Source organism: Furipterus horrens, unplaced genomic scaffold (genome assembly GCF_987537825.1).
Source record: "Furipterus horrens unplaced genomic scaffold, mFurHor1.1.pri manual_scaffold_2, whole genome shotgun sequence".
NCBI lineage: Eukaryota > Metazoa > Chordata > Mammalia > Chiroptera > Furipteridae > Furipterus > Furipterus horrens.
In genome coordinates this window covers 23,850,472-23,874,865 of record NW_028327172.1, presented here as the reverse complement: position 1 = coordinate 23,874,865, position 24,394 = coordinate 23,850,472, and the positions used below count along the sequence as shown (strand labels likewise).

Here is a 24,394-nt window from a genome sequence, read left to right as displayed (position 1 = left end):
TAAAATTTTAGAATGCTTGAAATGCAAGGATCCTTGGAGACCATCTGCTCTGACCACTATTAGTTCCATTTTACAGACAGGGGAACTGAGGCCTATACCATTTTATTTTCCAATTAATATGCTTTTCTCCCTGGATCCCCCAGCCTCCCCATCACACGTTCCTCCGTGTTCTAAATTGAGCAAGTCATCCCAGGTCACACGTCTCTCCAGAGCCTCAATCGTGCAGCTACTCTGAAAGCACCTCTGTGGGTCTGAATTGTATTTACTTCATGTGTCTTCATGACTTCAGTTCCACAGGGTTTTATCCTGAGCATTGTTTAGGAAAACAAAGACCAAATCTTTAATCTATGATTCAATCTGTCACTGTCTTCTTGACAGACTAGCATGACCCACAGTCTCAGGCAAACTCGGGTTTCACTAACCAGCTGTGAAACCCACATCACACTGGGCATCTCCTCTCGCCTTGGTTTTCTTATCTGAAAAATGGGAATAATACCACCTACTTCTGAAGGCTGTGGTGAGAGTTAAATAAAATAACATATTAAAGCAGTTAGCACTTAGCTGGGTATATAACAAGCACTCAGTAGATGGTAGCCATTTATTATTATTATTAATAATTATTACTATTATTAATCATCACTGTGGATATTGTCTTCTTGTCCTGGCTTGCCTCTTTTCACCTGCCCAGGTCTAACTAAGGCTGTATGCCCTGCCGTCTGAAAGACTGAAGATGACCAAAGGTAGAAAGAAAAGGGGTTCCCTAAAGGAACTGTTTAACCAAGGCTAAGATAATAAAATGAGGGAAAAGAACCCCATTAGAATGGAAAAATAATCAAAATAATAAGGGTTAGTTTTATACTCTAGGCAATTTTGTATCAAAGTTGAAACAGATCATTAGTAGGCATTACATTGAATCATTTTCCCCCATAATAAATTTATGAGATTATCAGTTCAATTAGTTAAACAATCCCAGACTCAGGCAGTTTGCTTACCTGGAACATAGCAGAAATTTAGTAAATATTTGAATTAGCGAATTAATAAAAAATGACTATGCCAAATAAGCAAATATATACCAAAATTCTGAAATGGCTGTGTTAGTTATTCTATTTTAAGGCTTCGTTTTTTTCAGGTTTTTTTAGCTTAACTTTTAAAAACTTATATTGAACTTATTGAGGTAACACTGATTAATAAAATTATATAGCTTTCAACCATATAATTCTATAATGTAATTCTGTATATTGTGTTCACCATCCAACGTCAAGTCTCCTTCCATCACCATTTATTCCCCCTTTACCCTCTTCTACCTCTGCCCTGCCCTCTGATACTAAGTTTTAAGAGTTCCATCTTAACTAGAGGTATCAAGTCAAACTTTTTTTGTTGGAGACATGTATAATTACACATTATCAAACTATCAGATTTCAAATATATGTTTTTTTAAATTTATGTATATTGTCATTTATTTGTGACTGCTGACAGCCCCAAATTATTAGCTTCCACAATAGTATAATAAACAGAGCTACTTCACATTCATTTGGAAATGTTCTCCCTTAGTTACTGGGAGATTTACCTGATATACATAACCAATTAATCTATTATGATTGTTAGTTTCCTTTAAAAAATGGCTACTTGTTACGTAACCAATTAGGAAACATCTCTCAGTCATCTTGGTCACCTAAAAAACAGAATGTGCAATTACTTCGGTCTCTAAGCTGATAGACCTTATTTCCCGTTATACAAGATCATTTGGATCAACTGTTGTATCAACTTTCCAATAGTCAGTCCAATACCTTTGTGGAGAAGTAGAAAGCTGATGTACTACTTTGTACTCATATATAAGAATTCTTAATGGCAATGACCAGGAGGAAGGTCCAACCAAGAAGACACAGCCTGGTGAGTCTTAAAGAGGCCTGTAGCCAGGGTAAGAAAGTCAAAGGTGAGAACTCACTAATGAATCTTGTTCCTTGGGCATGTTGAAAGGGCCTCCCCAGGGAAATATGAAGGAGTATGAGTGAAAATGGTTACTGTAGCTAGAAAATACCCAGAACTCTTTCCTTATGTACCCCTAAACTGGCTCCAAAGTCAACTCCTACAGAAATAGTTTTAGGACAATTCTCAGCAGTGCAGATACTGCAAGAATAGGAGAGAACAACACCAAACAGAGCACATACATTATTTATTCTGATGAATTTATTTAAAAGAAACAAAAAAGTCTGGGTCAGTAGTTTACACACTTTAAGCCCAATAGTCTTTCTCGGGCTGAACATTCTCTTTCCTCCAAAGCTAGAGTTAAGCTATTCCCAGGTAAGAGCTGCCTTTCTTATAGGTGCATTGTCAACTGTTTTCCCCCTTCTTCCTCTTTCTTTTGTGTCCTTCCCTCTTCCCCCACTCCCTCCTTCCTTGTATTCTTTCTTCTTCTTTTTTTCCTAGCTAGGAACACACTAAAATGTGAAGAGAATGAGACTGAAAGCATAAAAATGCTTTACAGTCATAACCAATTCTTTTCAAATAGTGAGCAAACCTGGTCCTTCTCATTTGGACAATTACAGCCAAAAGAAGGATCTAGTTTCAAAGTGCAGCTGTTCATTTGAAGTGGGATAGGCATGGTTAATTTTTCCAATGAGAAAATGGTGATGAATGGAATAGAAAATAAAGATATCTTTAAAGCTAGACTAAAAAAATATTTTAACTCAGGAAGGTCATCAATTTGGAAATATTATCCAGAGAATTTTCGAATCACAGAGAGGAGCTTTCAGAACATCTTAAGTGACTACAAATGAAAAGTATGCTTTGGAGAGCAGTTTAAATACAATTCACAGTAGTCACATATGCAACTCGAAACCCTGCAACATCCAGCTGCAGAGGACTTCTAGGGAGGCCACTGGGATCCCAAAGCTTACTTTGTAAACCACAGAGCAATAGTAACAAAGGTCTCCATGATTTTTATTAATAAAAGTTTATTGCAGACTGCAATAATATTTAAATTCTTATGACTTTAGAATATGATTTTGCAGACAAAAACAAATGATCTTTAAAACTACATCCCATACAGATCACAGGAGTATGTTCCTTTTGTGAATATTCATTTAGTCAAACACAGTTAAATTGTACACTTCTCTGTATGTATGTCATGCTTCAATTAAAAGTTTACTAATTTAAAAGAGTTATACACAATCTTCTCCTTCCATATTAAATGTTTCTCCCAAATACATTTTTAAGAAAAGAAATAACATAAAATTGCACATCTCCTTCAAAGTCTTATTGAAAAAACAAACAAACAAACAACTCAGCTATCAAGCAATGTTAAGTTTTTCTTTTGGGTTTTGTATCCTTACATCTTCTCTTTTCATAGGAAAAAAGTCTACCTTCTCATATTTTAATTTCCCATTCACTACATTTAATCCTTCCTATTTATGTCTACTAATATCTTTGCAATAACCAAAGATCATTATTGGTTATGAAGCTCCTTTGTTTTGTCGGTGTATCACTATAACTGGCATGCTTTCTCTTTTTGAAAAGCAGTCTTCACTTTTACCAAAGGGCATAATCAGCACTATAGCTGCCTGCTGCCTTGTGGGATTTTATCAATAATGTAGTTAATAAACAGAGGCTTTGTGGATAACCACACTGTTATAGGTTATCTAAGAACTCATACCTTTCCTTCGACTTCCATCTTAAAAAATTCATGAATTAAGAAAACCTCAGTAGAGGGGGGAGGTGATCTGTGAAATAGGGCATTCTCATTTGTCACTGAAATTACTGACTTTCGAAGTCTGCGATCACTATTGCTGTGTTAAATTATTTATTTTCAAGGAAATAAGAGGGGAATCTCAACATGACTTTTAAGGCATCTGCCTTAAGGATAGCTTTTAAAGAGCCAATTAAGGTAAGCATTTTTATACTGATCACTAAAAATAATGGTAACTAACTGAAGTTTTTGGTTTTGTTTTATGTAAACCATTTTCTGTAACCAACTGCCTGAAAAAATGTCAGATTGCTTTATACTTCCAACCAACAGTGACTGGCATTTACTCTTAGTAAGCAGAAGTTGTCACAAACGACAGAAAGTGATTAGCAATCACTTGCTACACAATATGAGATAGTCTTAAAACTCCCATTTACCCCCTACTGAACCAATATCTTAGCTCATTCTAGAGAATGGAACGAGGCTTTCTCCAGCAACTAACGGAAGTGAAAATATGAGCCCATGCTCTGTAGAATGCAACAAATTTGGTCACAAAGGAAAATGAAAGCAAGCCCCCTAATACTAACTCAAGACACTTCAGTTGGAGAAAAACAGTCTGCATCCCATAACATTTTATGATAGCAAATGAGATGCAGGCAATGTAATTTCACTTATGTGATTCACTTACAAGCAATGCAAATGCAATTTTGCTGATTACTTTTAAAACAAAAGAATGAATCTGCTTATTTAGAGAGCAGACCCATAGTCATGCAAACATCATGCCACCCCCCACCTGGTGTGGATAACAATCTGGCTGAAGACATTTTCATCACTACAGAAAGAAAAATGATGTTAACGTGAACTTCTCATGAACCTCGGGTGGACCCAGTATGCTTAATAATGTGGCTTCTTGGTGCCCTCCATAGAAAACAAAGTCAACTGTGTGAGTAATGTTAGCTGAGGTGTTCAACCCACAGATAAATAATATACAATGTTTTATTTGTTTTTTCAGTGGTCATAAGAAGTGTTCGGTATGCACATGCCTCTCTTTTAAACCTTCCTTTATCCGTGGGCATGTGTGCATGTGTACACACACTTTCTGTGTATAGACAATAGAGATGCATGATTTCCACAGTGAAATGTAGATTGCTACAACCAATATAATCATTAGCTGGACTCTTCACAATGCATATTTTATGAACTCTGCCTAGTAAGTTAGCATCTCGAGCACTCCAGAACTACTAATTTTAATCATCACCAAAAGTAGGGTGATGATTTTTTAAAATATGTTTTATTGACTATACTGTTACAGTTGTCCCAATTTCTTTTCCTTCTGCTCCCCTCTACCCAGTGACCCCCCCCTTCCTCCAGTTGTCCCCCCCTTTTAGTCCATGTCCATTGGTTATGCATATAGTTCTTCTCAACCTCTTCCTGTCTACTCCATTCCCTCCTCTTATGCTTCTTAATTCCTGTACCATCTCCCTCCCTTTCTCCCTCCCCCCTCCCTGCTGACCTCCCCCCAATATGTTCCCCATACCTATAGTTCTTTTTCCACTCTCATTGCCTGTTTAGTTTGCCTTGGTTTCAGTTCCCTAGCTCCTGTTGTTGGTTGTTGTGATGCAGTTTTCATTTTAATGTTCATAGTTCTGATCCTCTTTCTCCTAAACAAGTCCCTTTAACATCTCATATAACAGTGGTTTGGATCTAATGAACTCCTTTAGTTTTACTTTGTCCTGGAAGCACTTTCTCTGCCCTTCTATTCTGAATGACAGTTTCGCTGGATAGAGTATTCGTGGTTGTAGGTTTTTGATTTTCATTACTTTGACTATTTCTTGCCAGTCTCTTCTTGCCTGCAGGGTCTCCTTTGAGAAATCAGCTGATAGTCTAATTGGGACCCCTAAAGTAGGGTTTTATTAGATAATTTTTCTATTATGCAGTTCAATCGTTAGAACTCGATGTGTAAGTTGCTGCTCAGTGCTATCTCTGAACTTCCCAGAAAAGAAGATCTGGAAAAATCCTACTACTTTCTGTGATGCTCAGCTTTTAAATATCCAACAGTAACTTGTAGCTCATGACCAGCAACTGGACCAAAGCCCAGCTGCCAGCTATTGCACCAACATCCAAGCCTTACTAATAGCTAGATCCGCAGCACCCTAGGCCAAGGGTCATGGCCAAAGCCCACTTGGGCCCACCTGCAGTTTTAACAATAAAGTCTAATGTGATACTTCACACCTTCACAGCACGTTCAAGGAGGGAAATTGCACGTGGCTGTGAAATGGTCCTTGTGGCATGACTTGTGGCCCTACGGTTTCTCAATCTTAACAAAGAAGACATGCTTCAATGGTCTACCAAGCGATACCAACATGAATGATGGATAACAGAAGCAATTTTCTGTGCAATGACACCACTTCTTTTTAGTCAGAAGCATCATTTCCAAATAGTAACCTCTAAGAACTTCTCAAAAATGGAGATGCGTTTGAAGTTACCCTTGATCTTTGATAGTCAACTATAACCAATCAGGTCTCAAAACTGGGTAAAATTTGTGTTGAAGGATCCAACTCACCATCTTCATGTCTCCAAATGGAAAAGACGTAGGAGCACAGTGCAGGTTTGCTCATTTCCACACAGTGCAAGCATTGGGCCAGAAACCATTTCACTTGTTTGGAATGCGCACCATTAACCAGGCCCGCGGCATGTGGCTGCACACTCCTCAACTCCCACATCCCAGCAAAAATGCAACTGCTGCCCAAGTCTGCAACATCGCTGAGCTGAAAACGGCAGTGCTTTCTGGAGCCCAGGGGTCCAGAAGCTACTGCCAGACTTGAGGGGAACCAAGGGGCACAAGAGTGGTAAGAACAGTAGGAAATACTACGACATGAAAGCAAAGTGTGATCCTCCAGGGCAGGAAATAGCTGCTCCTATAAAATTTATGCTGCTTTCCATCGCAGGGTGTCTGCTACAAACAGCCTACCTCTGTGTGTGTTTGGGACCAGAAGTGGACCTGAAGACACACTGACTACCCTGGGGAATGTCTACTGAGAAAAATCAGGAAGTAAAATTGGAAAGCAATTTAATAGAATTAAGTCATATACCTGAAAAAAAGTCTTATTTCAGATATATACTTAGATGAAATTCTCCCTCGTTTCTTTCTCCTATTCTGTTAGGTGATATTCTGTCACAAGCTGTAAGTTCCTTTAGCATTTTTGTCCAGTAAAGGTCAAAAAGAGACACACTGACACTGTATGGCAAACCAGCTGTCCTGTGTGACCTTCATCAGGTGACTGAACCTCTCTGCATGGCCAATTGGCCATATGCAAAACTGTCTACATGTGCTTCCCTCACAGTGAACACCTTGATGATCTATTAATAATAATGCACACATGATTACTTTATCAAATATTATTTAATTCAGGCTCATCTGGCGGTCTCCCTAAATAGGCAACACGTCCCTAGCAGATGAGGACTGGATGGTTTACAGTTCTATGTTATTCTGACTGTTAAACCCAAGAAGACATACATTTATTTATTTCTTCATCAATAACTATTTATTTATTGTAGCAGACACTGTGCTATGTCCTGGGGATAAAACAACAAACCAAATAGCCATGATCCATGCCTCCCATGCTACTTCGAGTGAACGCTTATCAATTTATTTGAGACATTTTCAATGACAATGACACTCAACTTGCCCCAGAGTTTCCACTCATCTCGTGCATTTCCTCCATGTCCTGTAGATGGTTTCCAAGACTCCCAACAAGTCAAACAACTCTTTCCATTATCCAAATATTTCAGAGGTTCCTGTTTCCCCATAAAGGTATGGGGGAGCTGCAGAATCACAAATGTGGCCTCAATCCCTTAATGACAAAATACGAGAGCTGCCAAAAAACCATCCCTCAGATATTTACGAGTGAGTGACAGGAGGGGGCAGGGCATGTGCCACAAACCGCAAGGAGGAAGAGTGAAGCAAGTGATGTTGGCAATATCTAGTGCTTTGGTGAGCATAACTGCTGGCTGGTTTGGCTCAGTGGATCGAGCGTCGGCCTGCGAGCTAAGTGTCGCTGGTTCGATCTTCCAGTCAGGGCACATCAGAGAAGGAAAACTCTGACTCCAAAAAACCTCCGCTGCCTTGCGGCATACCTCTTCAGGGGAAAAGATAAGGGAGTAAACCCCGACAGAAAATCCGGAGCCGGAGTCCCTAAGGCGGTTTGACGTTGTAGTCAACACCGGCAACTCCTGCGGCGCACCTGAAGCCAAGCTGTATTGACTCCGTCTTTCCCTTGGACCCTTCAGCTGCGAAGAGAGGGGGGGTCTGCTGCATGGGCAACAGCAGACCCTCCATATCACCCTGCCCAGGCTCTGTAGCTTCAGCTTCACTGGAGAGGACACTCCAGCGTCATCGCAAGATGTCGATTCAACACGGGAGGAGACAGATACCGTGTCACTCCCGAGTCAGACTGCACAGCCATTCTCGGTGGTGCAGATAGACTCTTAAGAAGCTACACCATCGTCTCTTGAGACGGACGGCTGCCGACGGTGAGCATAATACTAGCAGGGATGACTCTGAAGAGGATGGGGAGATTTTAATTTCAGGGATAATTTGCTGTGAGGACAAAATGACAGAGGAAATACATATAAGAGACTGCTTATTGACTTGTTGAAGATGTATATTATTACTGAGCCCATGGACACTGGAGAAGATTCAAGATCAACCAGTGCCAACCCTGCCCTGACAGAGCTTCCAATCCAAGACGGGAAATACTAACATCCTGGTTATCTTCCATTATTGGCAAATGTAAATTTCAAAGCAGAGGTAATTGGTGCTAGAACCATGGTGAATTTAAGTCATGTGACCCTGAGTAAGGCTGCTCCTTTCGTCTATCTCCCATATGAAGGAAGCACTGTTCTGGGATGCCGCTCTGAGAAATAGCTGGGAAAGGAGATGCTGCACACTTTCTTCTGCTCTGGCCAGAGGAACACTGCCTCTCTCTTGCTATTTTTCAGCCTTCCCCAGGTGTCATGGTTATTCCCTGGGTTATGGGGACCAGAAAGATACACACTTACTAAGTATTTTATGTCCTATATGGCTTTTGCCAATTCACCATTAAGTAATCGTTACTGACTTTGGCCGCGCTCAGCCTCCTGCACGTGTGCACTGGAGCACACATACACCTATGATCCCAGGCTCCGGATGGCTGCGCCATACCCTGGCCTCCCAGCTATACTGGAAGGTGCTCTACCTCTGATAATAATGATAAGACCAATATGAGCAAACACTCTGATAGGACTTACTTTGTCCCAGGAAATGTTCTAGATATTCTGCACAACTCAACTGATTTAACTCTCACAACAGCTACATGAGGCAGGTACTAACTTTTTCTCTCATTACCAATGAGAACACAGAGAGATTAAGTAACTTGCCCAAAGCTAGTAAGAGGCAGACCAAGACTCAAACCTTGGCAACTGATTCTAGAGTCCATGTTCTTAAACACTACACTCTTATCTCCTCACACAGTAAAGCTCAGACACACATTCCAGACCCTTAGGCATTTATTCCAAAGCTATTTATTAAAGCCTTGTACGATAAACTCAACTACATTTTCTTAATTTACTACACATTCATACTTATTTCTAAGACTCTAACCAAGAGACCAAAAAAAGGGAGAGAATGGGGAAAAATGCACCCAATTCTGTGTGCATCAAATGCACTCATGGCCTCCTAACCCGACTCCATATGTGAGCAAACAAGATACATAAATCTGAGTAGATTGGGTTGTTCATATAAACAATTCAGAGCCTTATCATGCCTCTCTGAACTGACTCCAATTCATCAAAACTGTAGGAGCAGGTTATATATGGCACCCTCCATTAACTGAAACACACCAATAAATTTGCAAAATGTAGGACTCAGCACCAAATACACACACACACATATATATATATATATATATGAATACAGACACAGGTAATGGAGAAATCCCCACAGCTCCTGTAGAACTCCGTGCAGCCTGTGCCTGCTCTGTGCAGTCTGGAATCATGCATAATGCAACACCGCAACTGCTAACAGCAGGCGCGCACCAGATAATTTACACTTGTTTTTATGGACACGAGGAACTGATCTTTGAAGCTGTCCCTAATGAGATTCCGCTTGGCCCTAACAGCATCCTGAGAGAGTGTTCCGGTTTTCTACTTGGCATCCGGTGCATATTTATAATGCAGAATACAAGCTCATTTAACTTGCACATGTGGATTTTGGTGTCTTCTCTATTTTACAGAAAGGTTTTCGTATGCTAAGGAGCACTGACTCTTCAATTACGAAACCATACTTTACCTAAACAATGTCACTGCCAGTCGCTATGGGTACCTATCAAACAGGCAGGTCTATCAAAGGGCTTCTACCCACAGGGCAGAAAGCGCCCCCAATTCTAGTCCATAGTCAAGTCCAGAAACTCAATTACATCCTCAGCCAAACGCCATCTCCAGAAAGCCTAATTAGACAACACCCTCCTTCCTAGGCATAGTCACAAGAACGGTTAAGGAGAGAACCCTGAAATCAGCCACCTCAACCGAAAACTTCTTGCCCCAAAGTGCTTGCAATGCAAACCTCTCTTACTTATTATCTCCCCACTTTTAAGTTCTGCTTCATGTAAAATTCTCTCTTAAGCTTGGCACTTCACAGAGGCTTTTTTATCACTTGTTTTTTTAAGTTTATAGTTGAGTCACCCATAATTAGAACTCCATTACATATGTACTTTAAATTTCATTTGTTTTACCTTTCAATCAAAAATTTTAAAAGGTTTTCAATCACTAACTATATCACACAATGTTGTTATGATTGTGTTATCCATACTTAACACAAATCACAGATTTCTGTCAAAATAGTTACTTATAAGAGCTTGAAGAGTTTACTATTTCAAAAGAAAAAACAAGTTGTTAACAGAAATCCAAGTACAGAATAAAATTGCGTGATTCCCATGATAACAGATAAACCGTTTTCATGGTCTTCATTTCCGGTAAACTCCATATATTAGGGCTGGCTGTCAGTCAGACTCCCGGTAATTGGGCTGAAATATATCCTATTTAATGTCACACTGCTAACCAATGATTGTTGACTCCAAATGGGATCAATAAATGACCATTTTACAAGGAATTTAAACAATATATTTCCTAATGTCTCAGTTTTTAAGTTAAAGAATAATACAGGAAACTCAAATATTTATGATCCAGTTGATGTTTTCCTATGTTAGAAATGAGAGTTTACTACCATCAATGTAAAAGTCAACTGAAGACAGAATTGATTATAGAGTTAGTTAGGAGTATCAGAAATACTCACTCTGAGCTTCATCCAGCTCCATTCTGAAAAAAACATGGGGGACTTATAAGTTACCCTTTTTAAAGTCAAGTCTAAATACATGCTCTCAAAATGAATGAATGATTACAAGGGAGCACACAAGGAGAGAATACCGAATCCTTGCACACTCAACTTCCAGTCATTCATTCAACAGGTACCTGAAGGGTGTGTAGTGTGCCTCATGCTGTAACAGGTGTTGTAGACAGAGACAGGCAGAAAAAAAGCAAAAAGTAAAAGAGAGAGTTTCTGCCTTCATAGAGTTTTGAGCCCAATCACAACATTTAGCAAATACATTTATGATTAGTGTGAAAGGGGAAGTATTACTTGCAGGTACTCTGGTTCATCTAATCCAGAGACCGGGTCAGGGGTCCCCTAACCATGTGACAAAGGTGGAAGGGAGGAGACAGTTATTTAGGGAGGAGGGCTGTGGACGTCATTCTGAGCCTCAGCGTTTAGGACCAACCTGCTCTCTCCCTGCATGTCTCAGTACCTCTCCACTCAGAAATATTAAAAATACAAAATGCAGGGACATGCCTAGAAAGTTGGATTTACAACGTATCTTCCCTTCACTGTCAGCACCGAATCCAGGCGGGACAGAAGACCTTGGGAAAAATCGGCAGACAGATCACCAAAGCTGGCACTAACTGTTGCCAAATGTCTGGCTGGCACCAATGTACGGGTTCAATTGGCCATAAAAAACCTCACTGTAGTCTTGCTCCTCTCAAAGGAAATCATTTTGCAATCCACAATAAGGCTTACCCAGAGGCCAGTCTTAGGGGGAGGCCTCGAATTTGGAGCTTAACTCAATTGCACAGTTTAGGGCAAGAGTTTCAGGTTTCAGATGGGCAGTCAGGTAATCTGATCCCATCCGAGTTTTAATGGCTTCTAAGAAATCCAAAGTGTTAAATCCTTTTCCCAGCCTCCCCCAGAGCGGTCTAAGGGTGCTTTCTGCCAGCCTCCGGTTGCTTCCCCCCAGACTCCCACTCTCATACTCAAACTGTAACTAAGCCTGAGACACTCATTTCATACTCATTTCTTAATCTGAAAGTCGGATCAAAATCTGTGTTCTGAAATGTTGCACACGCACCTACCATACTCCCTTTAAAAGCACACTGAGAGAGAGAGAGAGAGAGAGAGAGAGAGAGAGGAAATAAGAATGATGCAAGCGGAATATGTAGAAATGGTATTTTATTTCAGGGGCAATGCTATTATGAGTTCTTATGGGCCTGGGAAGAACATTTTCTGGTTCTGTGGAAACCAAAAGCAGCAAAACCAGACCAAATCCACAACTCTGGTAACCGGCACATCTCTGAGAGTTCCCCGGCCCCAGCCAGAAGGCAGGGAGCTGAGCTAAGTGTTTATTAAGTCTGCCCTGGCTATCAGCAGGTTAACGTAGACTAAACCCTTTCCTCCCAGTGTGGGACTTGCTTGAAAGACAGCACAACACTGAAAACTTCAAAAGCGGGAGGAAAAAAACAGAAACAAAAACTTCACAGCAATAAAACTGACACACACACCGCCACACTTACTGGCAATTATTATTAATTATTGTACTTGATAATAACTACCATGCACAATACTGAGACAGTGTGTTCAGCTCCTTCCTAAGCACTAAGCATCATCTCACATAACCTTCACCATTACCTATTAAAGCATATAGAGTATTCTAATCCCCACAGTAGAGATGAGACACTCCTAGCAGAGAACATAAATGAACACATGCAAGGGCCACGGGGATGGAGACAGACTGGATTCTGGATATCCTTTTTTTATTTTGAAACTTTCCAAATGATTTCTTTTTTTATATTTTTCAATGGGCCTACATTTCTGCTTAGCAACAACCACTCCACTCCTCGAACTCTCCCCTCCAAAATGCACACACTCATTCTTCCTCTCTCTCCTGTTCTTCTGTTTAGAGCTTTATTAAGGTACCAAGTCCAGCCGTGGCCCTTGCAGCCCATGGTACAGCACCTCGCAAAACAGCACTGTTTGTTTATAAGGTGACACAACCTCCCCTGCAGAGCGCAGGGCACGATTAAAATCTACTAATGGTCAGAAAGCTCATTTTCATTCTACACTTGACAAAATAAACACCTCGTAAAGGCAGGTAAGCAGAAGCTACTTTTCATTCTGGACTGCTTTGTCTTAATAACCTTTGAAAAGGAGGAACCCACTGCAGGGAACTTCCAGGCTCTCGCACACACAATACACAATTACGGTACAAGGAGATGGCAAAATCCTAATGTAAAGCTAAATTTTTTTTTTTTTCCTTGACAAGGTGTACCTCCCCTACACAGACCGATGGTGCACTGCAAAGGTTCTTTCAGTGCCAACTCTGGCTGCAGTAGTGGGATCTAACCAAGCCTGTCTTTAAAACCAGGACATTTGACTTCCCCGAAACCAATTCCTGAAAGCGCTGATTTTTCTCCCTCTTTTGTCCACAGCGAATGAAGCTCCACTTGCATGTTGGAGGAAATATTACAAAACATGTCCTTTTTTCTCCAAGTGCAGAATTTATGGTAACAGATAATTAACAACAAATGACAAACAATCTGAGTAGTAAAGGCCCCAGTTTGGTTGCCAAGATGATGGTATCAAATTCCAAGATAAACAGTGGAGCGTGCCGGCTGCCATTAGCGTGGTGGAGGGGTCGAGAGGGAGCCATGCAAAACAGACTAGCCACCCGCCACCCGGCACAGTGTGGAGCAACAACCTCCCATGGGGTTATGAATTCCCTCCCGAATCCTCCAGTGGGCAAGGGGGTAGGATGAGGCTTACTCCACTGTACTGAACAGGAAACCCAGGCCTTTGTATTTCACATGGAGAAAACATCAGATTCTTCTTTGAACTGCATTACGGAAGAATCAGGAATCACTATCCTTGAGTTAACACCGCCTTCCAGCTCTGCTCCTTCTTTCCAGAGATTTGCCCCTCCTCATTCCTCTTTTCTCTAAGTTTGAGACAAAATAGATTTCAATGACACCAGCTGTGCCCAAAATGTGAGGTGAAGAACACAGATGGCGAAACCTTGGGAAATCGCAATTTCAGATATTTTTACATTTCTCCAAAGCAAGTTCATGGTTCACTATTTGTCAAAAAATTTTTTTTAAATATTGAAACACAAACCTAAAGTCTTGAATTACCTAACAAATTGTTCCTTCTCAGAGAAACAGGTCAATGTATCAAAAATTGCTATTTCAGTCCTTTCAAATGCTGGATTGGTTGGTATGTAGAATTAGCATGCATGCCCCAGAAAGTTAAGGTGCAATTTGTCTTATCTTCCTGTTGACTCATGTTTAGGGACCCTGACACCCACCTGGTGTTAATGTCAAGCCCAAGACCAGGGACATCATAACTGCAAGAAAGAGTTACGAGCTAATGATAGATCTGTTAGGCCCTCCCTGCCTGTCCCTCTCTCTCTCCTTCACACATATTCTCAGTTTTTACTTCTCCATAAAACAAACATCTCCTCATTATACGCCCTGCTTACCCAAGCAGCACCAGTGTGCAAAAGTTGGTAATTAAAAAAAAAAAAAAAAAAAAAAGGAATGCATTAAATATAAGGCAGAACCAAGAGCAATGGGTAAGATATTTGTGATTTAAAAAATATGTATCTAATACAGTCTAATAGGGTCTGTGGTTATCTTTGAAGTCTTCGGGAAAAGCAAAATGAAAAAAAGACAGAATAATTTTCCAAAACTCAGGACCAAAATAGAGCTGGTAAAATGTCTATGTCATAGCAAAAGCCTCAATCTTTCAGGAAATTAGAGAAACATGCTGAGGTTGCTTAGCTGGTGGGAGACTTAATGTCTTTTCTTGATTTCATTTTTAAGTCCTTGTGCAAAACATATTTTTAACTAAGTGTACAACATGCAAATGCTTTGAAACTAGGTCTGTGGCCCAAATACCTAAAACCAAATACCACGAGGGTGCCACTTTCCTTAGCCAGTAAGCATAGATGCTCAAAGAACCCACTGCAAGATGGGGAGAGATACTTTTCCAACCCAAGAATTATCTAATCTTTGAGCTGGAAGGTTTCAGAGACTGTCTGCATGAAGAAATAAATGGCTCTGAATCAAGTCCATGTGATGGTGTAGGACCCCACGATCTTTTAAGAAAGCCACTACCTACAGAGGAACTTTAATAATGGCTTAATTTGCACTTGGAATTTTAAAGTTCAATAATAGCAAGTACTAAAAATTTACCTCTGTTTGCTTTATTAAATGGTGCTAGTTTTTCTTTTTCTTTTTTTAAACTAGTGTCTAGAGCTTTGCTACTTTATATAAAACTGCTGAAATATTTAAACCAACTAGAGGAGCTTATAGTATTCTTGAGTGTGGTAAAGAAGAAAAAAATTTAAAAAGCTTGTAAATATGTATTTTCCTTATTTGCATACATTTTACCCTTCTACAGGGGCAGAAATTGAAAAAACAGAATCTTCAAAGCAAAATATGCAGACCAAATACTGCAAGGGCCAATAAATCCAATAGAGCTTCCTCTTTGCAGAGTCAGTGTTTCTACATGGACAAAGCCTAAAAGTGTACTTTTTACATTTAAAAAAAAAAAAAAAAAAAGGCAGACTAGTGGTGGTCTGCAAAAGTGTGGTAGTTTTATCAATACTAATATTGAAATAAATAGCCCAATCATTCCACGGCAGCTACTGAGACATCTGATTTTCAGTATGCCATGAAAATCTAAAAGGGAAAAAGACATGGGAAGGAGAGAGTTAAGGAAATACTGCAAAGGAATAAAAACAAGCTGACAGATAGATCTTCAGAGACTCAGTGAGCTTTCCTCCTTTCTAAAAACAGTGCAGAACTACCTAGGGTTTGTTATACAAGACGTGGTAGACTGAGTGGCACTAGCTTTGTTTTTAGATCTTAAAAAATCTACATCTTCATAAGCTCTAAAGTCTCAGAATTAGAATTAAATATGTCTCAAATATGGACTATTACATTACTTCCTGCTTAGCTTGCCTTGCCATTATGCATATTTTTATCAAAACATTTCCATGAAAAAAGTTTTGTTTTTTTTCTTTTTTTTAAGAAACCTGTATTTAGAAGAGACAGAGATTCAATCCTTAAGGAGAGGGGATATGATGGTTTTCCAGTTTTATACATCCATCCATTGACTGTGGCCACACTTTCCCTAGGAATCTTTCTTCACCTCTATAAATGTAGGCAAGTATTTCAGAATTTGAAATCCAGGAATACCGTATTACAGGGGAGCTGCTTTATTTACCAACATTTCTTATCCTCCCAGAGAGTTAAATAACCAACCAAACAAACAGACAAAAAATACTATCCAGTTGTGCAACATACAACTAGGGTTCTAAGAACAAATCCATATGGACAAAAAATATGTGTAATTTAGGGCTGGATTTTTAATGCTGGAATGCAAACAAAGAAATCTACAAAACAGGAAAAAAGTCAGCTTTCCAATGAAGTCGAACTGTCACGGACCACAAGACCAGTACCCTCAGGGAGTGTAGAGGAAAAAGAACTTATTTTAAAAATGAAATGAGAGAGGAAAAGAAAAATACCCTGTGTTTATATATCAGTGCAAACTAAAAGGGCCATTCAGCATCTCCACGATGAATTTCAGATTTAAAACATTAAGAAAAATTATGGCCATGCTAATGTGCAGGCCAGTGATAAATTTATAATGAGAAGGAGAATGAAAAAGTGGCTTACCAGGAGAAAAACGTTTAGAATTTTTTTTTTTTTGGCAAACAGCTAATGCAGGCCAGCTCTGTAGGAAAGGATGAATTTCTACCTTGTTTATCAAGTGGAGTTTTACGGAGCCCCAGACATACATACATTCATGCATTCATTCATTCATATTACTTTTCCTCTGTTTGAGAGTTAGGGGTCACATCTCTTCTCCCCCCACCATATCCCCACAATGCCTCCTCACTACATTTTTTTTTCATACAGAATATCACTAATGATGGGGTATTTGTGCTTGTCATTTTCAAATAGACTAAAGAAAAGATAAGAAATAGGAGAGATCCTAAACAGCCAGAGTGGAAGGGATGATGCTAAAGGGCATGGAGTCCAACAGCTGGGAAGGAACCTGAAATTCAGAGAAGCCCAACTTGCTAAGGATCATGGACCTAATTAATGACCAAGCCGGGACTAGAAGCCAGGCACCCTGGAACACTTGTCAGGTAGTGTCCTACAGCAAGCCATTTATTTACTGACACTGCAGACTCTGCCGGCTTCCAAAAATAAATTCGAAGCTACTTCTTAAAAAATTCCCCTTCGGGTACAGGACTAAGAAGTGGGCAGCATCCTCAGCACTCCTCTCATCCTCCCACACAGGGGCAAGTTGAATTATACTGAACCAAAGAGCAGCCTTTGGTCTAGTCCTTGATTGTAACCTAACAGAGAAGGAGGTGTCACCTAAGGAAGCAAGGCCCAGAGGGAGCCTTTATTGCATAGCTTGAAGACAAAGCAAAGGACTTGTAGACAAATTCCATTCTTATCATTCTTTTAAAAAGTGTTTTCACCATAAAGCTATTACATAATTGTTAATTATATAAAATAAAAAACAAAAAGGCTTTACCCAACACTCTCTCCCCAAATGCATTTCCTAAATAATAACCAGTAATGCTGGTATGGTATTTATCTTTCCACACACTTATATATATATTATTTTCAAACTAAATGACACCATTCTATATCACTCTTCTGTAATTTTGTTTTTGCACCTAAGGATACCTAACACAGTCCTGAAATGAACATTTACTTCCTACCATATAAGAATGAAACCACAGATCAGAAAAATAAACAAAATCCTACAAGAATTTTGGCATGGAATGATCACTCGGATACCCTAAACGCTTCAGAAAATTTCTGATTAGCAATGCCCAACCAAAAACTGACATGCTATCCAATGCAACAAAGCAGCAAGAACCTAAGTTGGACTTGTCAGATTTTATACCACCAAGCAGTTGAGAAAGGAAAATATTATAATAACTTATACTTATCTCATGCTCACTAAATAGAGGAAGAGACTATAAATATTATCTTAGCATCTGTTTATCGAGTGCTGTCTTTCAGGCATTATCTGTCACATGCATCATCTCATGTAATGCTCACAACCATTGTCAAGAGTCATTTAACCCATTTTACAGATGAGAAGACTGAGGTTTGGTAATATGCCTACCCTCACCCAGCCAAGCCTGTAACTCCTGGAGTCAGCATTTGTAGAGATCTCTGATTTCAGACCACATTCTCAGCTACCATTCCTCATTCTCCAGCCCAAGCTGTGCCCTTTGCGTTCAACCCTGGTTAATTATGGTTAATTCTTGATGTTTCTATTTTAACCACAGTCAGGTGGGGAGCCTATGACATTGCTGGGGGTACTAGGATCTGAGACCAGACCAAGGAGAGGAAGGTCACTGTGATTCCCCAGAGAACAACCAGGCAACACTCAGCTCACTGGATTCCTTCTCCCCTTGGACTGTCACTCGCATGTAGTAACCAGATAGGTGAGATGCTCCTATGCTGTGATCTTGACAGACACGAAAAAATAAGAACACCTGTCAACCCTAACAACCAAAAACCCCACCCAGAAAAGTTTGCTGGCCAAAACTTCCCAGTGAGTTATTTTCTTCCTGATTCATTTATTTATACTCTAATGATTTTCAAGATGAATTGAGACAACTTGGAATAAAAAAAAACGCACAATCAATAAAATAATCATTAATGATAATATCTAACATTTACTGACTATAGACCATGACCAGGTACTAAGCACTCCTCTAAGAAATTTATAAGTAATGCTGTTTTTAACCTTCAAAGCAACCTTTTGAGATAGGCAGTACCTTTTAGTGCCTGCATTTTACAAATGGAAAAACAAAACAAAACAGAAAAGTGAATACATTTCTCCATGTTTGGTTACACAGCTAGTAAGGGGTGCAACTAGGTTTAAAATCCAACAATCGGAATCCCCTGGAGATGTTCACCACCCCGCTACAGTGTCTCCCTAAAACAAGCGTAAAAGAACCAGAGCTAAGTAAGATCCCAGGATCACTGGTAAGGTAGTGTATGACTGCCTAACCAGTATGCTGTACATCTGAAACTAATATGAAATGTTATTAGATGTAAGCTATAATTGAAAAATAAATATTTTTTAAAAAAGAAGACCTCAGGGGTGTTGACAAAGACACAGGTAAACAAAATAATTAAATGTGAAAATAAAGTCTGCTTTGAGCTTCTTAACAACCAATCCTTAAAGAAAAGGGCGAGGAATTAACCTCAGCAAAGTGACCAACCCCAACCATCCTGGTTAGCATGGGACTACGGGGTCTCCCAGAACATGAGCCTTTCAGTGCAAAAACTGAGATGGCTGGATACTCTACTAAAAAGGTCTTATAATATTTTATTAGGCCTCAGATAATTGAAAACATACAAAATCATTATGGTATTTTCAAACCTACACTGGCTCCTTTAGCACCTCCCCCACCATCATTAAATACAAAATAATTTTCTCAACAGTCTTCTTCAGAAAGATCAAAGGGTTGTGGAAAAATGAAGTCCTGTTAATTGTTGGTTTTCAATCATCACATCTATTAGTGTGTTCAAGAGTCTGGGCAAGAGGCACACAAATTCTGGGTTAAATTCTGCCCTGCCAACTCCAACTGTGTTTTAATTCTCTTTTCCAAGGTCATATAGAACTGCTTTCTTTGGGAAAAAAAAAAAAAACAACAACCTTCCCTATTTCAGAGGAAGAGATCCAGGCCCGTGGTTTTTAGAAAGGTTGGTCGCAGCCTCATCAGAACTCACAGGTAACAGCAAACCGAGACCAAGCAGTAAACTTCTTAAAGCCAGCTCAACGAACAGCTCTGAAATCAGGGGTGAGCTTCATGAAGATAGAGACCAGGTCCTGTGTGTCTATGTCCCCCCCATAGCAACACCCTGCAAATAAATATTGTCTTAGTTGCAATCTTTATCTTAGTATCTGAGAGCTAAAAGATCCATAACAGCCATTTGGTGCACATATTTACAGATGAGCAGACTGAGGCTTCGACAAGGAAAATAAATTGCCCAAGGTGGGTCACGAAACTGAGGTGAGACAAACTGAATTAAATGGGAAGTGGGCTATTCCTTAATGAAGACGAGAAAACCCCAACTAGGATGTGTGAAAAGAACACAAAGGATCATTTAAGGCAGCGAGGTTATAACTCCAGTCCAGGTGACCTGTCACAGGTCTTCACAGACCTCAGTTATAAGTGAAAATGGAAAACAAATGTTCTGAGAATCCCATGCAAAATAAATGAGCAACTATTCAAGTGGAAAAGACACAATATCTGCGGTGACAGGAGCAAGCTCTGCATGACATGTTGAAAATTTCAGAAAAACAGAAGAAATTTTAGACTAAATATTTTATTGGGTATTTTCCAGTCAATTTTAGTTTCTAGTTTCTATTTAAACTAAGAGCAACCTTTCACACACACACACACAGACATATATATGTGTGTGTGTGTGTGTGTGTATATATATATATATATATATATATATATATATATATATATATATCAGAAATATAACATTCTCTCATTTCACCAAGATGTTTGGATGCCTCATATGGACCAGTCACAGGGCCAGGGCATCAAGCACAAAAAAGCAAGGGCAAGGAAAAGGTGAGCCAAGGTCTTGAGGACATGGATACACCTTCATTCAAACACTCATGATGTTAAAACAGCTCCAAAAAATTCCAATGAAAATCTCCAAATCTCAAACACAATTTTTCATCTCAATGCATGATCAAATGAATGGATGACTCAATCAACCAATCGATCAATCAGTACTTCTGAACACCTGTTCCCTACTCAATCCCTGGAGAGCGAGCACAATAATAATGGAGATGGTAGAGTCTGAAGTAAATGCCAAGTGGCGTCGCATGTAGGGGCAGGGGAGGCACAGGCATTTGGCCTGAGAGAGACAGAAGAGGTTTCATAGACATAGAGGAGCCTGAACTGGCTCTGAGGCATCTGATGAGCAGAGCACAGAAGTGAGTGTCTGCCGTGAGAAAGACTGAAAGCAGTGTCACCAAGGTGGAAAGGCTCAAGGCGCTCTGGAGACAGGGAGCCAATTTGTGAGGCTGGAGCAAAGGGTCCAGGTAGGATGCCCTCAGGGGACAATGAAGGCGAGAAGGCAAGCTGGCCCCAGACCATGGAAGGATCTCCTACTCCAAGGGAGGAAGGCAGTCTCGCGAAAGGGCTACACAGCTCTGAGGCCGGCACTGCAACCCCTATTTTCAAGCCTTCAACTCTTCATGGCTAGATCTAAGCAGATGGGTTCTGAAGTTACGTGGTTTTTTAAAATATCTCTGTGCATTCACAGTTCAGGAATGGAATCTTATGGCTAGAAACAAGTGAAGACTAAGCTGAGATTCCTTATCAGTCATTTTCCAAGAACTCTGGGGCAAAACATGTTTTTCTTTGCCTGACAGAAAACAGAATCCACCAGGTTCCTTGCAATTCGTTAAATCAAAATGTCACCCCAGTGAAACAGAGCAAAAAGTATCCTAAGTCCACTTGCACAAATTCTTTCACATATTTGAAGAAAAAGTTATTAGAAGGATAAAAGAAATACTTGAAATGAATACATATTATTGTTCAAAAAGACCCTTTCAACAGAAAAATCTTATTCACCTTAAAACTTTTCCTTAAAGTCATATTAGAATAATCCTTCATAATCATGAATATACTCTGATTTAAAATAAGTATAAAATTCTTAGAAATAGTTTAGCACAAACCACTTGCAAGGATCTCTTTCTCTTTCTCTCTTTGTTTTTTAAATTGAGTGGCTGTACTGGATATACTTGCAAAGTAACATCCTACTTTTACACTAACACCCAGGCAGTCCAGAGAAAGAGCTTTCTGTTTGGTTAGCGCTTCTAAATTTGAGGAGTGTGTGTGTGCGTGTGCGCGCGCGTATGTGTGTTGGGGGAGGGTGGCTGAGGGTGTGTGTGTGTGTGTGTGTGTGTGCGTGTGTGTTGGGGGAGGGTAGCCCTACTATTTTTTTAAATGCTCAAACATACCAATTACATAAAAAATAAATAAAAAAAAAAAGGAGCTTGTGACTTGGACATGCCCTGAGTTCAATTTTGCCAGGAATGGCAAAAACAGTTCACAGAGTCCTAACCTCCTTTCTCTCTTGACTATACAATAGTTTTCAAAGAGGTTTAGTCCTACTATGAAAGACTCATGTTAGACATTGGAAGGGTCTCATAGAGAATTAGCAGCAGGCCTTGAATAAACAAGGGAGATGCTGACCTTTTGCCCCGTCTGCTGAAAGCCCAGCGCATCCTATGGCAGAGGGACAGAAAAAAAGGCTGCTGTGCACCCAGGTGCTGCAAAATCCTTGCCTCTTGATTTCTCCCACACTTTGTTCGTGAAACAGTTGAAACCACACATGATTGATATAGCATGAGGGAGTGAGAGAAGAGTACAATTCTGGAACCAAGGGCTCCACTGTCTCTTAGTCCTTTGTTCCCCACATCGTCTGAGTTGGGCATGTGCAGCACACTCTCCGCTAGCAACAGGCAAGACAACGGATTTAGCGGTGGCTGAACAACTAGTCCCATTAGGCCTATTTGCCAGTTAAATGTAAAAGGGTAGTGAGGTGAGGTGAAGGGAAAAAAAGTAGAAACTTCCAAAAAATATTTCCTCATGGAGACAGTAATACAATGCAAAGTAAACTGTGGTAGGGGCCAGGAGCCTCTCCCAAAACTCATTGGATGACATTAGGCAAATACCTTAACCTCTCTGATGTTTTCCATAAAACGTGGGCAACCTACCACCACCCATTACAGACCCTGAAAATCTAATGTCAAATTGTGATTGAAAGTACTCTGAACATTTGAAGAAGTAGGGGATTCCTCCAAGTTGTATTTGGAACCACAGATACGCATCCATTTTGTGAATCATGTACCTTTTATTCTCCTTGGCAGAAGTCATTAGTGACTTTCTTATTTTATGTCTATTTTCCTGACTGCTTGTTTTTAAAGTTCACAAGTGATACTTACATATGTACATGTGGTGGCTGGAATCTGCTCTGGTTGATGTTGTAATGCGTGAATGCCTGGGTGGGGTTGGAGCTGTACTCATCCACCGTTATGGTAACTTTGCCTTGAGAAGGAATCCCATGTGCCATCCTTCCTCCCTATAGGCATGAGCAATTCACAGCTTTCCGGAGCAAAGGATGGAAGCAGGCATGGTGCGTTTCAGCCAACCTCTGATCCCAAGGATCTACTCATCAATACTGCTGTGCGTTTCTGGAAAAAAGAAAATTACAAAATGAGAACAAAGAAAAAGAGGATATTCTAAGATATGTCAAATGTGATACATGGACATGAAATTGGTTCAGGAAAAAAAAAAAAAAACCCTCAATATGTGTTGCTGCCTCGTGGATACAACCTTTCCCAACTCTACCCTGCAAGCACTGCGGAGTGGACATTACACTCCACATGACACCACTGGCTGCTAGCAAATCATTTCGATGGCATTCAACTAAGATTTCCTCTTTAATTATAATTATGGCACTTAACGTGAATTACAGAAGGGCTATATCCACAGTTGCCATGGTGTCTAACTATAAATGGTTTGTGCTCAAAGTGGGAGACTTCCAAACCTTCCCTGCTAATTGGAATATTTGGTCTGAACAAAGTTGGTGTCATATGATAATTTGAAATCTCCATGTTTAACACAGCCATGAACTGCAATGACAAGTGTAAGTTTAAAATGCTGTGCTCAGTACCTGTATTACACATATCATATATGCACACATCAGACATAATTTTTTCTTTCACAAGCAGCTTCCAAAATGCGTAGGTACTCAATGTCTGGTATACGTATGCATTCCACTTTGGCAAAGAACTTTAGGGCAAGGCAAATCCTTCATGCTAAATGTAATAAAATTTCTCAAAATACTGCAGTCACCTGGGGCAAAGGCAAACACATGCAGGCTTGGACCACCACTTTGGATGCATTCATTCCTGCCCCTCTACAGCCAGGAGGGAGCAGTTAAGGAGGGCAGCTGTTAAATCTCCCGCCTATCTCATTCTTTCTTGCTGATGCAGAATTCTTAATAGTTGGTGCCTAACTCTTTTTTAAGTTTCCATTAGTTTTGAGTCTTCTTTTAAATGCCAATATATGATTTGCTGCACTGGGTTCAGGAATAAGGGTGTTTACTTTTACAGCAGGTGTACAAAGACTGAGGAAAGCACACCCCTGTGTGCAGGCAGTTGCAACTGATGAGGGCAGTCAAGAAGCAGCAGAGAACAGTATAGTCCTCATGTAGCCCTTGGGTAACCCACGCTCTTCCTTTAAGTGCTCCACATCAAAATACGAT

At 40.0% G+C, this 24,394-nt stretch overlaps 1 protein-coding gene across 1 annotated transcript in view; it reads right to left on the bottom strand.

Moving 5' to 3' along the window:
• The window catches only part of MPPED2 (metallophosphoesterase domain containing 2), a 154,172-nt gene extending 130,858 nt beyond the window's left edge, over positions 1-23,314 (bottom strand). The window contains exon 1 of the mRNA XM_090267604.1: positions 23,070-23,314. Within this exon, the coding sequence (XP_090123730.1) occupies positions 23,070-23,197 (128 nt within the window). The 5' untranslated portion in view covers positions 23,198-23,314. The remainder of the gene's footprint in view (positions 1-23,069) is intronic.
• Between the last annotated feature and the right edge of the window lie 1,080 nt (positions 23,315-24,394).